The sequence below is a fragment of the Salminus brasiliensis genome, chromosome 11 (genome assembly GCF_030463535.1).
Source record: "Salminus brasiliensis chromosome 11, fSalBra1.hap2, whole genome shotgun sequence".
Taxonomy (NCBI): domain Eukaryota; kingdom Metazoa; phylum Chordata; class Actinopteri; order Characiformes; family Bryconidae; genus Salminus; species Salminus brasiliensis.
In genome coordinates, this window is record NC_132888.1 from 1876470 (window position 1) to 1894377 (window position 17908).

Below are 17908 nucleotides of genomic sequence, written 5' to 3' on the forward strand. Positions count from 1 at the left end.
TGGAACTTAATTTTCAGTAAAATAAAAAAAATAAATTCCTAAAAATTAACATATTTTAGACATTAAAAAGCACATTTAAAAACTTTTAAATGTAGTAAGAAACTCCTTTCTTTATTATTAAAAAATAACCTGTAAATTTTACTGCCGGTTCTCTGGGGCATTGCCAAGACAGAACCTAGTTCACCTATTTTTTATTGTTTATGGTTATTATTATTATTTTTAAATAAAGAAAAAGTTTGTAAATGAGTATGAAGGATACTTTCCAAGTTTTATAGAACATAATGCAGTGATTCTACACCGCACCGGTCTAGCTTTTCCTAGAACTTGCCATCCTGGAATGTTTATTTTAACTAACGTGGAACGACATTTTAAACCCAATGCAGCTGAATGGCCACCCTCACAGCGGGGAATTTTACACCCCTACAGATCACGCGTCAATGAATGAACACCTGAATGTCTCAGTTCTCCTTCAAGGTAAACGTTACCTGTAAAAACTACAGACGACTCAAAACTCTCACCTTTAAAAGTTCTGGGCACTCCCTCCTGTCTGCAGGCAATGTAGAGGCAGGCCGAGGCTATAGCATCATTACTCCTGCCCTTAAGGCTCTTCTGCTCATAAACCTGCTTAAATAAGTTATTTGTGCGATCCTGTGAACCAAAACCAGCGTTAAGAGAGAAAGCAGGAAACTTCTGAATACAGACCATAAAGACGCTTCGCTTATCTGAGGAGTTCATTAGAGTAGATCAGCTGAGCTGCTGCTGGAACTGAACTAATCCATACAGCGTCTGGAGTTCACAGAAGATCAGCAGCCAGACCAGTGATCAATAAATTTACTGACCAACAGCACATTCTGACCACTGACTTTGTTCATTCTAATGTTATATAGAGTTAATTACAGGTAGACACTCTCACTGACCACTGACTTTGTTTATTTGGGTTTATTCTAATGTTATATAGAGTTAATTACAGGTAGACACTCTCTCTGACCACTGACTTTGTTTATTTGGGTTTATTCTAATGTTATATAGAGTTAATTACAGGTAGACACTCTCTCTGACCACTGACTTTGTTTATTTGGGTTTATTGTAATGTTATATAGAGTTAATTAAAGGTAGACACTCTGACCACTGACTTTGTTTATTTGGGTTTATTCTAATGTTATATAGAGTTAATTACAGGTAGACGTTTTCACTGACCACTGACTTTGTTTATTTGGGTTTATTGTAATGTTATATAGAGTTAATTACAGGTAGACACTCTCACTGACCACTGACTTTATGTTTATTTGGGTTTATTGTAATGTTATATAGAGTTAATTACAGGTAGACACTCTCACTGACCACTGACTTTATGTTTATTTGGGTTTATTCTAATGTTATATAGAGTTAATTAAAGGTAGACACTCTGACCACTGACTTTGTTTATTTGGGTTTATTCTAATGTTATATAGAGTTAATTACAGGTAGACGTTTTCACTGACCACTGACTTTATGTTTATTTGGGTTTATTCTAATGTTATATAGAGTTAATTACAGGTAGACGTTTTCACTGACCACTGACTTTGTTTATTTGGGTTTATTCTAATGTTATATAGAGTTAATTACAGGTAGACGTTTTCACTGACCACTGACTTTGTTTATTTGGGTTTATTCTAATGTTATATAGAGTTAATTAAAGGTAGACACTCACTGACCACTGACTGTTTATTTGGGTTTATTCTAATGTTATATAGAGTTTTACAATTATATATAAGCATTTTTAAGAACATTTAGGCATTATGAACTCACACTTAAGGCTTACAATCATACTCGTCTTAGTTGATTAGTATGATCTGTAGAGTGTGTATTGTGTGTATTGAGTATTGTGTATTTTTAGGTCTCTGTACTGACCTCTTTTGCATTCTAGCCGATACAAACTAGCTTAGTGTATTTTCTGAGTGAACAGTGAGGCTCTTCTGTGAGTCGCTCTGGAGAACAGAGTCATCTAAAGGCCTTAAATGTAAATGTAATTAAATATATAGGTATATACAATCCTGTGCTATAACACCTCCATCCCAGCTGCAGCAGAATCAAGCCACTTCCCCATTTCTAGCTAAACGGTTTCCGTCTGCTTGGCTAATCAGTTTCAGTCCGGGTGTGAAACACTTTTGTGGTCTCGGTCAGTTTAGCAGTAAACTCTTCAGTGGAAGACTAATTTGCCTAACTGCTAGATTACTAATCAGCTGCAGACCTACCGCATAAACCACCAGCAAACCCTGATCAGGATCGACCCCACGAATAACAGCTTAAAATTCTGGAAATGTAAATTTGCTGTGGAATTAAAGGTAATGTTAACCAGCAATCTTCTAACTATAAGTGCACAGTCAATCAAATCTGACCAGGAATACTTTAGTAATATACAGACTTAACCGCCCTGGTTTTAGGAACGCGGGCTGAACACTTACTACGATGTTTCTGGGGAGGTTGATCCGGTCAGCCATGGTGCTGATCTCTTTGAAGGCATTCAGCATGGCTCGGTCAGAGCTGCTCATGGTTCTGCGGTTCTGGTACTTGGAGTTGCCAAACTCGTCGAAGCTTGCTGCTCCTGTTCCCTGTTCATTTTGGATCACAAAACAAATAGAGAAATGAATACAGAAAAAAACAGAGATGCAAACCTAAACTCTTAGAACTGGATAAATAACAGAATCAGCATATTCCTGAATTTCATCCTAAATTCTATCTGCTGTGTCCGTCTCATACAGTAGAAACTGAAACACGGTTAAAAACAGTGGAAAACCCCATTGAACACCACAGCCCATAAAGTCTGAACTCAGCTCGGAGTGAATACTCCACTGCACTCTTCTACTGATATATAGGAAATTTACAGGCATGTATAACAGTATTCTCTAAACTGTTAAAGCATTATTACGTGCACACCAGCATACAGGGCCATATCTTTATATCCTTCCTATTCATTTCTATAGACACAGCTGTAAAGAACAAAACAAATCATTATGAATTATGAATAAAACTGCAGTGTTAAGCAGCGTAATCATTCTGTTAGTCTGGTTTTTAATCATCAAATTATTTAGATTTTTTTATTTTTTACAAACTAGACCTTGTTGTGCAGTCACTCCAGACGAATCTGAATTCTCTGAGTCTTTAATAACTCCATTCACCTCCCGGAGGGGCGGGCATTTTTATTTATTTATTTATTTATTTATATATATATATATATATATATATATATATATATATATATATATATATATAGTTACTTATTATTATATATAAGTGTTACTACTAAGCATTTTATTTTTCCACAAATCTCCCATCTTCATCAGTAATATCTGATGTGTTCAAATAATCATGTATTCAATATCAAAACAGCAACACCTCTTAGGTCCTGTTTTATATAAGGATACATACTTAGAAGTGCTTAAAACCCATCGATTTTAGTTCTATATTATTTGAGTGTGTTCTTGTTTCTTTTTGTTTTTAGTCTAGACAAAATTCTCTCTTGATTGGATTTAAGACCTCATTAATATTAAAAGAAATAATCTTTGTTACAGTCTGTTTTTTCTTTATAAGAGAATCCAAATCAGATCCATTTTCCACTTAAACAATCATTGTTTATTAATAATTAACCAAATTAGTCATGTAAACTACTGATTACTGAATTAAATTACTATATCATATATAGTATATAATAATAAACATTTAATATTTTATAAAACCTTATTTTTATCCATAATTTGACCATTTTGATGTTTTCCAGGTCACAAATGAAAATGTCTACATATATACAACGAGTATGTAGTGTATTATAATTACTGAGACCGTCCACCTTCAGAGTGAAGCATTACCCTGCTAAAGTTCAGAGTCTTAAAGTGCGTCAGCTGCATGTGGAAGTGAGCTGTAGTGAAGACAGGCCGGTTACCTTGCTGATCATGGTGGTGAGATCTCCTCCATTCAGGAGAGGATTCTGAGCATCACCGACACGGGAAGGGTCTTTAGTGGCTTTTTCATTCGTGAACGTCCTCCACTCTGAGCCGACGTCAATAACGCGGTCACCTGGCACAGACAGACGGGGTGAACAGGGGAAAACAAGCTGCTTCACACACAGGCCAAGAGGTTCCTTCTACAAACGAGTTCGACACAGGAAGGCAAAGTGGCTCCGGAAAGTCCTGGAAATACAGTCCTCAGCGGGACTTTCAGGGGGGTGGGGGGGGGCTATTTTTGCAAGATGGCAAAAATAGTACACCTCAGTTTTAGACAGACACTTTCATACACATGATCTGGATTAGAGATTGTGGTTTTCTGAGATTTGGTGTGTTAAATAATAATAATAAAAAAGTTCCTTAAGCACTGTATCCATATTCAGGACATTCAAGTAATTTATAGCAATAATATTTACTTACTAATCCCAACTAAAAGCATAGCAAATATTAATGACAGCCAGAAGATACACAGCAATTACCTAGCATAGCATGGGTGATACTTTGCTCTGCAAATATATATATATAAATTATATTTATATATATATATTTTTTAAACCTTTTTCTTTTTTTTTATTGTTTTTTTTCTAATGGGTTGTGTTTTCTGTGCTGCAAACAAGACTATATATTCATACAGTCATGGCCTCAACATCCTTTATATATCCCTTAGAATAAATATATAATATAATATAATTAAAAATAAATACATCGGCAACATCCCCAGGCATCCAACCAACACGCCTGCCCGCAGACGCCAGCGGCAGCCAGCACAGCAACAAAGCCATGTGGGGAGAGAGCGCCATCTACCCACCCTGGAGAGAAAAAGGCCAACTGTGCTCCCTCAGGCCTCGGCTGCCGATGACTAGAAGCATCAGGGATTTGATGGTGGCTTTTATATAGCAACCATTGTAAATGTAGCTGCTATGTAAAATATTTTAAATAAACCAAAAACTGTCCGTTACAACCCCCCCACCCCCCCCATGACCGATCTCCAGTACCTACCTACTACCAGGCCACATTCTGGACAGATCATATCTCCGGCCCTGTAGTCCTCCACGAGGATGGCCTCGGGGTGATTGGGGCACTGCACCCTAGGGAGAGCATCTCCACTACAACAGGGAGAAGATTTCAAAGGTCAGACCAAATCCTGAGTACTAATCATCTAATCTGTTTTGATTGGACTGTTCTGAGACTGTAAACGTTAATTAGACAGAAAACACATTTACAGAAAAAAGTTGCGTTTATTTTAACACAAAAGAAAGGACACCCTGTAGTTAACCCATTCGACCCTGCGCATAAGCCCACAGTTCAGTTCATTACTCTCGTAACTGCATTACTGTCAATCATCATTTTCATAGACCCTGAAATCAATAATAAATAAGATCAATTAGAGATACAGAATAAACTTCAAAGACCTTTGTACTGAGTGTGTGCGCAACAGCTGGAATTACACCCTGGAGATGGAAATACAGTTACAGGAGGAAGAGGAGATGAAAATGGGCGGAGCCTTTTTGTCAATGAAACATATGGAGATGGGCGGAGCTACACATCATACTTCAGCCAGCCAGCAGAGGGGCTAGACCTGTGGTGGCTTCACTGTAGAGACGACGTGCTCGCTGTCCACTAACTCTAGAGGAGGATGCTGTACCCTGGGTGGTGCGCAATTTTTTTTATGTAGTCATGCTGCACCTAAAACCACACTGATGAATCTGCACCACCTTCACGAAGACCGGGGTGTGACGCGAGGAGAGAAAATCAGATCTGATTTTTGGTCAAACCAATTCTTTTCTCTACTGAGTAAATTTAAATCAATTTTATGAATGTGTACCACTTTTATCATCATTATTAATAGTAATAATTAATTAATAATGAATTACCATAATCAATTAATTATGATTATTATTATTAGCATTATTAATAATACATTTCATACACAATGTGCATCCACAAAAAAAATAATAACATTAAATATTTCTAATGAGAATTTCTACATATTTTAATGATTAAGGTTGAACTCCTTCAGAGTGAGGTTTAGTGTGAAGCGCTCGGTTCTAGATAACCTCCCCCAGTCAGAGCTGTGGTTCTACAGTGGAGGTGAAGGGAAGCAGACGTCTGAAGCTCTACTAAAAGCCCCTCACAGAAAGTTCTTCACCTAATGGTGATGAAGACGCTGCCTGATGCCTGAGACACGGTTCTACCAGAGTTCTGAGAAGAGTTCGGCTCTAGAACCTGCTTTTAGAACCAGATCATTAAAATGGTGGAGGGATACATGCTGCAGGGTGTAGTGCAGCTACAGAAAGTAGTCCCTAAAGAGAACTGGATTAGTGGAGATTCTCTATTCACTATTTTACCTTCATCATCATCATCATCATCATCATCATCACTCCATATAAAACTCAGAAGACTCGTGTAGCTGCACTGGTGGGTTTGGACAGGAGATAAATTATGGGCTGTATCTGTGTTGTAGTCATGGCAACCGACACCTGCTTCCATTCACCTCCACTGTACAGAGATCAGGGTCATCTACAGTGATGGCGAACGTATTGGGGCAGTAAGCGCACTGAGCCGTGAGAGAAGCGTGGTGCGTGAGGTCCGTTACAGCAGAGGGTTGTTAGACCTTCACACGCATGTGCGAAAAGATCCGACTCCTGAAAGCAGTCCCACGCACAGTCCACCCAGTGTTCCAGACCCTGCAAATCAATGGGGTCCTTTATGTCAGGCTTGCAGTTCACTGTGCCTGAGCAGTTCAGAGCCGGACCCCCAACCCGGAACAGTCGACATTGCAGCACAGTACGGCCCCAGCGGAGGCAGCCCACGCTCATTTCCATGCGTTTTACTGTTTGTGTGACTTAAGCTTACATCTCTTTATTCGCTACAATTAAACAAATAATCTGATCAAATCTAATCTAAATATATTTGCAGACTGAAATCCATAAACTAGCAGTTTTAATTGGTAGCCTTATTCAAAAAGCACTGCAGGCTCCAACACGCCATATAAACTCTACAGGAGTGGGCGGAGCTACACTGACAGGATGAAAAGGTGCATTTATTTTATAAAGATTATATTTATTTCTGTGACCTCACAATCAGCGAATTCAAAACAAGCTGACTTTGCATAACTTTCCTCACATTGACCGAAACTTTGAAGAGTTTTCATTCGCTGCATCAGACCGCTGAAGCATCGAGTGTGTCTGATAACATCTGTCCGACACCTGGCGTCACAAAAATAAACATTTATGACGCATCAGCTGCTGAAGTTCATTGTGATTTTTTTTCCTGTGTTATTGTCTGTGTTACTTACTTAACTCGCCTGTAATCTATGAGCAGCCCTGTTTATTATAATTATATAACCAATAAATAATAGGGCTGCAACTAGAGCTGGGCAATATAGTAAATTTTATTATATATATGATATTTAAATGTTATTTTACGACATACGATATTTATCACAACAGAGTGAAACCTTTAAAAATGCTAACCAAATATGCTCACAGTACCTTGATTTTTACTCAAATTTAATTAATTCAGACTGATTATTGCAATAAAATCTGCAGTTAATCATAATTCTTATATCATTAATTTAAAACAATATACTAAAAAAAGCATTATGTACCACCATAACAATTGATCATAATAATATAATAGTCATATTGTCCTGCCCCAGTTGCAACAGTACGATATTTTTGTGGTTTTTTTGTTGTTTTTTTTTTTTTTTTTTACAGTTTCACAATATATAATTTCACTATTTTCATCATGAGCAGAATGACTACAATTGATTAAAGGAATGAAAATAGATCAAACAAGTGCTTTACTGTAGTTATTATACATTTAAATCCTTCAATAAAACGTGTTAAGCCACAATTTTAAAAATAAACTAAATAAAGCTGCACATGAACACTTTGTCTCCAACACTTTTCTATTATAGATTAATATGCTGATTATTTTCCACATTAATCTTGGAATATATTGAATAAATGTGTGTCATTCTTTATATCAATATTAAGACAGATTACCAATATTAAGCACCTGTGCAAGGTAAAATAACCATCATTTATTTTATATCATGCTATACCTAAACAGTTTACCTCCGCAACCCTTATTAAATCATACTGACAGGAGCTTAGACCGAAATGATGAGCTGTTAATCAGCTGAGCTTTAGTTTGTGCTGGTTTAGGTTTTCGCTGCACGGCTCTCAGTTTCCATGACCTACTACCAGAGGCAGATTAGACCCCTGGTCCACAGACTGTACTGTTAATGTCAGGACATGCTGGATCACAATCACAGACTTCTGGTGAAAGTTCCTGTATTTTTTCGCTATATATATATATATATATATATATATATATATATATATATATATATATATATAGATTTCATTACTAACAGTGTAATTAGACTGAAGGGTTCATTAGATGAAGATCAGCAGATGTTATATTATAACATATATAGTATATAGAGTATAAATCACTGTATTCAGTACAGGAGAGGATCTGAATAGTAGTTTTTAATAAGAATCTGATACTGATGTTTTCAGTCTGTGATTATAGATGATCATGATAAATATTGTGTATCGCAAAAATAAGTCTTCAAATATTGTGATCTAGTATGCTATATATATATATATATATACACATATACACACACACACACACACACACACATACACACACATATATACATACACATACACACACATACATACATATATATATATATATATACATACATACATACACACACACACATACATACATATATACACACATACATATACACACACACACATATACATACACACACACATATATACATACACATACATATATATACACATACATATATATACACATACATATATATACACATACATATATATATATATATATATATATATATATATATATATATATATATATATATATACATACATACATATGTATATGTGTACAATGTATGTGTGTATATAAATAAATAAAACAGACAATCTGCATTTCCTAACAGCATGCAGCCCTAATGATAAATGTATTTTCCATGTACATCTAAACCACTGAGGAGACATTTATTGATTATCGGCTCATGTGGGACTTTTTGAATGGCTATTGCTGCTGTGCTCACCCAGATCATCAATTCTTCCGAGAGATACTGTTAGGAATTAAAATATAACAGCACTGATTATTAGAACAGCTCTAATGTTAAATCCATAATTATTAATAATAGTGATGATCCCTCCCAGGAGCTTTACAGCCCCTCTCTGTGACATGGCACTTTCCTCAGAGCTCGGTCTCAGTGTCTGCAGCCGTCGCTCAGCTCTCAGCTCAGGCAGGTCTTATTAAAACAGCAGCTATTGTTCGGGTCAGTCCGTTAATAACTCATTATTTGTCCTAAATTAAACCATAAACATTAAAGAATAAAAGTCGCGTCGCAGCCTTTTTTATCCAAACGCCATCAACAGCACAGCTAGCTAGCTAAGGCTAACCTCGCTAAAGCGCATTCACACCACCTCCGCGGTCACTCGCCTGCTTCTATCAGCCAGGCTCTGATAAATGCTCTTTATAACAGCGAACAGTTCTGAGAATACTGGAATATTAACGTTAACTCGGTGAGGTGGGTTAAATTCGCCGGTGTGTTAGCTAATAGCTAGCTTTAGCTGCATGCTACCGTGCTAACGTGCTAACGGGCGAACGCCATAGACTTAGTCTGGTAGCCGCGTTAGCTTCACAGGCTAACTCGGGCTTTTGGGCAGAACAAAGAGGATAAATGTACGTCCTGAAACCTCATTTCCACTGCCAGCCGAAGGTATAAGGGCTTAATACTTTTATTCGCGTTCGTTACAAATAAGAAAAAAGGTTTAAAAGGTATTTCTGTTTCTTTTTTAAAAAAAGCGTTAGCATAAGCTAGCTAGCCATACCCAGCCCACACAACGTGTCTGATTCCCCACCGATCTTTAGCGCCTGCACATCAGACTGGAGTCAGACCCGCTGACAGACACGCAGAGGATTAAACACTGTGCTGAAAGCTCTGTGATACGGAGCGAAATGCTGTCGGAACCGGGCAGCTGGGCGGTAGAGGAGCGGCGGGACTGCGCTGCTTTGTACTCACCGGCTAGTAGACGCCATTCTGTGCCTCCTCACAGGCGGACTGAGCGGAGCTGCACTTATAACCTCCCTGATTCATAACATCACATGTTCCGCTCAGGGGAAGCCAGGCAGACCACATACCCCCCAAATACTGACCAAATAGTCCCCAAATACTGACCAAATAATCCCCAAATACTGACCAAATACAGACCAAATACAGACCACATACCCCCCAAATACTGACCACATACAGACCAAATACAGACCACATACCCCCCAAATACTGACCACATACAGACCAAATACAGACCAAATACCCCCCAAATACTGACCAAATAATCCCCAAATACTGACCAAATACAGACCAAATACCCCCCAAATACAGACCACATACCTCCAAATACTGACCAAATACCCCCCAAATACTGACCACATACAGACCAAATACAGACCAAATACCTCCAAATACAAACCAAATACAGACCAAATACAGACCAAATAATCCCCAAATACAAACCAAATACAGACCAAATACCTCCAAATACAAACCAAATACAGACCAAATAATCCCCAAATACAAACCAAATACAGACCAAATACAGACCAAATAATCCCCAAATACAAACCAAATACAGACCAAATACAGACCAAATACAGACCAAATACCCCCAAATACAAACCAAATACAGACCAAATAATCCCCAAATACAGACCAAATACCCCCAAATACAAACCAAATACAGACCAAATACAGACCAAATACCCCCAAATACAAACCAAATACAGACCACATACCCCCCAAATACTGACCACATACAGACCAAATACAGACCAAATACCTCCAAATACAAACCAAATACAGACCAAATAATCCCCAAATACAAACCAAATACAGACCAAATACAGACCAAATACCTCCAAATACAAACCAAATACAGACCAAATAATCCCCAAATACAAACCAAATACAGACCAAATACAGACCAAATAATCCCCAAATACAAACCAAATACAGACCAAATACAGACCAAATACCCCCAAATACAAACCAAATACAGACCAAATAATCCCCAAATACAGACCAAATACCCCCAAATACAAACCAAATACAGACCAAATACAGACCAAATACCCCCAAATACAAACCAAATACAGACCAAATAATCCCCAAATACAAACCAAATACAGACCAAATACAGACCAAATACCCCCAAATACAAACCAAATACAGACCAAATAATCCCCAAATACAGACCAAATACAAACCAAATACCCCCCAAATACAAACCAAATAATCCCCAAATACAGACCAAATACCCCCCAAATACAAACCAAATACAAACCAAATACCCCCCAAATACAAACCAAATACAAACCAAATAATCCCCAAATACAGACCAAATACCCCCCAAATACAAACCAAATACCCCCCAAATACAAACCAAATAATCCCCAAATACAGACCAAATACAGACCAAATACCCCCCAAATACAAACCAAATACCCCCCAAATACAGACCAAATACAGACCAAATAATCCCCAAATACAGACCAAATACAAACCAAATAATCCCCAAATACAGACCAAATACAAACCAAATACAGACCAAATACAAACCAAATACCTCCCAAATACAAACCAAATACCCCCCAAATACAGACCAAATACCCCCCAAATACAGACCAAATACCCACCGAATACAGACCAAATACCCCCCAAATACAGACCAAATACCCCCCAAATACAAACCAAATACAGACCAAATACCCCCCAAAATACAGACCAAATACCTCCAAAATACAGACCAAATACCCCCAAATACAGACCAAATACCTCCAAAATACAGACCAAATAGCCCCCAAATACAGACCAAATACCCCCCAAATACAAACCAAATACAGACCAAATACCCCCCAAATACAGACCAAATACCCCCCAAATACAGACCAAATACCCCCAAATACAGACCAAATACAAACCAAATACAGACCAAATACAAACCAAATACCCCCAAATACAGACCAAATACCCCCAAATACAGACCAAATACCCCCCAAATACAGACCAAATACAAACCAAATACCCCCCAAATACAGACCAAATACAGACCAAATACCCCCAAATACAGACCAAATACCCCCCAAATACAAACCAAATACCCCCCAAATACAGACCAAATAACCCCAAATACAGACCAAATACCTCCCAAATACAAACCAAATACAGACCAAATACCTCCAAAATACAAACCAAATACAGACCAAATACCTCCAAAATACAAACCCAATACCTCCAAAATACAAACCAAATACCTCCAAAATACCTCCCAAATACAGACCAAATACAGACCAAATACAAACCAAATACCTCCAAAATACAAACCAAATACCTCCAAAATACAAACCCAATACCTCCAAAATACAGACCAAATACAAACCAAATACAAACCAAATACCTCCAAAATACAAACCAAATACCTCCCAAATACAAACCAAATACCTCCAAAATACAAACCCAATACCTCCAAAATACAGACAAATACAAACCAAATACAAACCAAATACCTCCAAAATACAAACCAAATACCTCCAAAATACAAACCAAATACAAACCAAATACCTCCAAAATACAAACCCAATACCTCCAAAATACAAACCAAATACCTCCAAATTACCTCCCAAATACAGACCAAATACCTCCAAAATACAGACCAAATACAAACCAAATACAAACCAAATACAAACCCAATACCTCCAAAATACAAACCCAATACCTCCAAAATACAAACCAAATACAGACCAAATACAAACCAAATACCTCCAAAATACAGACCAAATACAAACCAAATACAAACCAAATACAAACCCAATACCTCCAAAATACAAACCAAATACCTCCAAAATACAAACCCAATACCTCCAAAATACAAACCAAATACAAACCAAATATCTCCAAAATACAAACCAAATACCTCCCAAATACAAACCAAATACAGACCAAATACAAACCAAATACCTCCAAAATACAAACCAAATACCTCCAAAATACAAACCCAATACCTCCAAAATACAGACCAAATACAAACCAAATACAAACCAAATCCCTCCAAAATACAAACCCAATATCTCCAAAATACAGACCAAATACCTCCCAAATACAAACCAAATACCTCCCAAATACAAACCCAATACCTCCAAAATACAAACCAAATCCCTCCAAAATACAAACCAAATACCTCCCAAATACAAACCAAATACCTCCCAAATACAGACCAAATACAAACCAAATACCTCCAAAATACAAACCAAATACCTCCCAAATACAGACCAAATACAAACCAAATACCTCCAAAATACAAACCAAATACCTCCCAAATACAAACCAAATACAGACCAAATACAAACTAAATACCTCCCAAATACAAACCAAATACAGACCAAATACAAACCAAATATCTCCAAAATACAAACCAAATATCTCCAAAATACAAACCCAAAAACTACAACTGTAGTACTACAAACTATATATACATATACATACATATATACACACAGCTACGGTTTAGCCCCACCCACTCAGAATGACATTATAAGAAGTGTTGCAGCTAAAAGAGGCACAAGGAGAAGGAGTACAAAAGTAATTTGCATAAAGGGGTCCTAGAATATAAAACTGGCACAGTAGAATAATAAATGTTCAGTAAACTGATGTGTATTTACTGCAAACACTGAAAACAGGCTGATTCCAACCCCCCCCCCCCAAAAAAAAAAAAATTGTAATTTGAGAAAAATAAGAGATTACGGCCAGACTCTGCTGGTTATGGAAATATTTGCAGTTGCAGGAATTATTTTACAAATAAAAATAATTAAAAAATTTGTTACAGTGCTAAACAATGATCCAGGCTATGCTATGCTATGCTACGCTGTGATATTCGCCGTCATCTCCTGTGGTGATGTAAACCCACCAATAACAGCAGGCCTCTTTCTATTCTCCCTATTACACCAGAAAATGACTACAATCACTAGAGGGAGCTTTTAAGGGAGTCATTATTGAATGGAAGTGAATAGTGGTCATCCAACATCCTGACCTCACTAATGGTCTTATTGCTGAATGCAGTCAAATCCTCACTGCAATGTTGCACCATAATCTCCATTACTCCGACAAAAGCAGGATAAACTATTTTTAATACCATTGATTTCAGAATAAACAACAAACAAGCAGGTGTCCAAATACTTTTGTCCAAATAGTGTATGTGTAATAAATGGAAGTTTAAGCCAGGATACTTTATGCCATACTAACTGACACCTCTCTCTATCATTAGTATAGAGTTTGTCTTGGATTATTTAAATGAAATATCCCTTTAATTAGTTAGAGTCAGGGTTATTCCACCAAACTTGAATGACGTCTGAAGCTCTAATAAAAGCTCCTCACAGAAAGTTCTTCACCTAATGGTGATGAAGACGCTGCCTGATGCCTGAGACACTGTTCTACCAGAGTTCTGAGAAGAGCTCGGCTCTAGAACCTGCTTTTAGAACCAGATCATTAAAATGGTGGAGGGATACATGCTGCAGGGTGTAGTGCGGCTACAGAAAGTAGTCCCTAAAGAAAACTGCATTAGTTCAGATTCTCTATTCTTCACTATTTTACCTTCATCATCATCATCATCATCATCATTCTATATAAAACTGGGTAGCTGCACCGGTGGGTTTGGGTAGGAGATAAAATATGGGCTGTATCTGTGCTGTAGTCATGGCAACCCTGGCCTGATTCCATTCACCACCACTGTAAAGAGATCACAGTGAAGCTCAGTGAAGGCCCCCCCCCCCCCCCCCCAAAAAAAAATCCTCAGAACATGAAACTTTGGAAAATCAGTGGACTTCCCCTTTAATATTCAGTATTTACACAGGCAGAGGGGCCTTAAACACAGCTGATACACACCTCGGGACGCCGCCGTTGCTGCATTCTACTTTTAAGCAGCTGGTAATCTGATCTGAATCAGATGATGAATCTTCGGCGCTGAACTCAGTGGTTAAATCAGCTTCATGGCAGACCTAAATATACTCCAGCTCCTGTCCGCTGCCTCAGACCTGGAGAGGAAGTTCCTCACCATGTCATGTGACTATAACTGTGGGGTACTGACTGCCCTGCTGACGTACGCTGGCACTGTGAATAAGTCGTCTGCATATTTAAAGCCTCTAAAGAACGTGAGTGCTCCTGACATGTAGACCTGAGCCTGAGGTCTGAAGGAGGAGACAAGCGTGATGGGTTTAGAACAGAAAAGGCTTCGTTTATAGATCTCCTTCCATTCACATGTACTGTAGTGGGAAAACCCCCTAAATACTCCAGACCCCTCAAAGCATCAAGACGTTTAGTCCTTAGTCCCACAACTTAAGACCAACTCGGCTTATTCGGCCTACTGTTTACCCTGCAGTTACTCTGCAAGGAGCCTTCGGCTGCAGACTTAAAGGGTTAAAGCCCTGAGCTCACTTTGAGTAAATAAACTAATTAATTTAAAATTAATGTTAAATTTGATTTTAACTTTAAGTAATAAACCTAAATTCATCAGTCAGAAGATGAGGGGTCAAAAGTTCACAGTAGTGTTTTTTATGCCTCTAAATAAATGTTCATTTTAAACTTTTTTTTTTTACTGTCACCAGGTTATGGGTTTGATACCCGGGCTGCCATTGTTGGGCCTTTGAGGAAGGATTTTCCATAGAGTTTTTGGGTTTATTCTAATGTTATATAGAGTTAATTACAGGTAGACACTCTCACTGACCGCTGACTTTATGTTTATTTGGGTTTATTCTAATGTTATATAGAGTTAATTACAGGTAGACACTCTCACTGACCACTGACTTTATGTTTATTTGGGTTTATTCTAATGTTATATAGAGTTAATTACAGGTAGACGCTCTCACTGACTGCTGACTTTCTGTTTATTTGGGTTTATTCTAATGTTATATAGAGTTAATTACAGGTAGACACTCTCACTGACCACTGACTTTATGTTTATTTGGGTTTATTCTAATGTTATATAGAGTTAATTACAGGTAGACACTCTCACTGACCACTGACTTTATGTTTATTTGGGTTTATTCTAATGTTATATAGAGTTAATTACAGGTAGACAAACTCACTGACCACTGACTTTATGTTTATTTGGGTTTATTCTAATGTTATATAGAGTTAATTACAGGTAGACACTCTCACTGACCACTGACTTTATGTTTATTTGGGTTTATTCTAATGTTATATAGAGTTAATTACAGGTAGACACTCTCACTGACCACTGACTTTATGTTTATTTGGGTTTATTCTAATGTTATATAGAGTTAATTACAGGTAGACGCTCTCACTGACTGCTGACTTTCTGTTTATTTGGGTTTATTCTAATGTTATATAGAGTTAATTACAGGTAGACACTCTCACTGACCACTGACTTTATGTTTATTTGGGTTTATTCTAATGTTATATAGAGTTAATTACAGGTAGACACTCTCACTGACCACTGACTTTATGTTTATTTGGGTTTATTCTAATGTTATATAGAGTTAATTACAGGTAGACAAACTCACTGACCACTGACTTTATGTTTATTTGGGTTTATTCTAATGTTATATAGAGTTAATTACAGGTAGACGCTCTCACTGACTGCTGACTTTCTGTTTATTTGGGTTTATTCTAATGTTATATAGAGTTAATTACAGGTAGACACTCTCACTGACCACTGACTTTATGTTTATTTGGGTTTATTCTAATGTTATATAGAGTTAATTACAGGTAGACACTCTCACTGACCACTGACTTTATGTTTATTTGGGTTTATTCTAATGTTATATAGAGTTAATTACAGGTAGACACTCTCACTGACCACTGACTTTATGTTTATTTGGGTTTATTCTAATGTTATATAGAGTTAATTACAGGTAGACGCTCTCACTGACTGCTGACTTTCTGTTTATTTGGGTTTATTCTAATGTTATATAGAGTTAATTACAGGTAGACACTCTCACTGACCACTGACTTTATGTTTATTTGGGTTTATTCTAATGTTATATAGAGTTAATTACAGGTAGACACTCTCACTGACCACTGACTTTATGTTTATTTGGGTTTATTCTAATGTTATATAGAGTTAATTACAGGTAGACAAACTCACTGACCACTGACTTTATGTTTATTTGGGTTTATTCTAATGTTATATAGAGTTAATTACAGGTAGACACTCTCACTGACCACTGACTTTATGTTTATTTGGGTTTATTCTAATGTTATATAGAGTTAATTACAGGTAGACGCTCTGACTGTATGTTTATTTGGTGTATAAGACCAGTTGTCTGTAATAACTGTATGTAAGTGATTCATGCGTTGCTTTTAGAGCAGGGTGGAGCAGCTGGGACTAACGCTGATGCCATCTGAATCCCTCAGTCCCAGTGGAGAATTCCCAGTCTCTGTATCCATGCACATGGTGGCAACTGGCACAAACAAGCAGGGTTGTTTTAAAGCGTGAGCCATAACATTAAAACCACCTGCCTTGTATTGAGTGAGCTCCCCTCGTGTTGCTCAAACAGCTCTGACCTGTCGAGGTATGGACTCTGCAAGACCTCTGAAGGTGTCCTGCTGTGGTCTCTGGAGCACCAAGACTAACGTTAGCAGCAGCAGATCCTGTAAGTCCTGTAGGATGTGAGGTGGACGGGGCCTCCATAAGCATCAGTGAGCCTTTGCCACCCATGACCTTTCATGTCTTTTATTGGAGCACTTTTGATACACCCTACAACCTACAGGCCTGATGTTCTGGTGGAGATGTTCTGACCCAGTCATTATCTAGAACATCACAGTCTGGTTCTTGTCAAAG

At 37.5% G+C, this 17908-nt stretch overlaps 1 protein-coding gene across 3 annotated transcripts in view; it reads right to left on the minus strand.

The window, feature by feature from the left end:
* Nucleotides 1-10161, minus strand: part of gtf2b (general transcription factor IIB) — a 340326-nt gene extending 330165 nt beyond the window's left edge. For all 3 annotated transcript variants that reach the window (XR_011980593.1, XR_011980592.1, XM_072691317.1), the window contains exons 1-5: nt 10078-10161; nt 4980-5086; nt 3920-4053; nt 2445-2591; nt 519-648 (exon numbers count right to left, since the gene is read on the minus strand). Coding sequence is in view for 1 of the 3 variants with exons in the window: in XM_072691317.1 (XP_072547418.1) it covers nt 519-648; nt 2445-2591; nt 3920-4053; nt 4980-5086; nt 10078-10094 (535 nt within the window). In the remaining 2 variants the exon portion in view is untranslated. The remainder of the gene's footprint in view (nt 1-518; nt 649-2444; nt 2592-3919; nt 4054-4979; nt 5087-10077) is intronic.
* Nucleotides 10162-17908: the final 7747 nt, after the last annotated feature.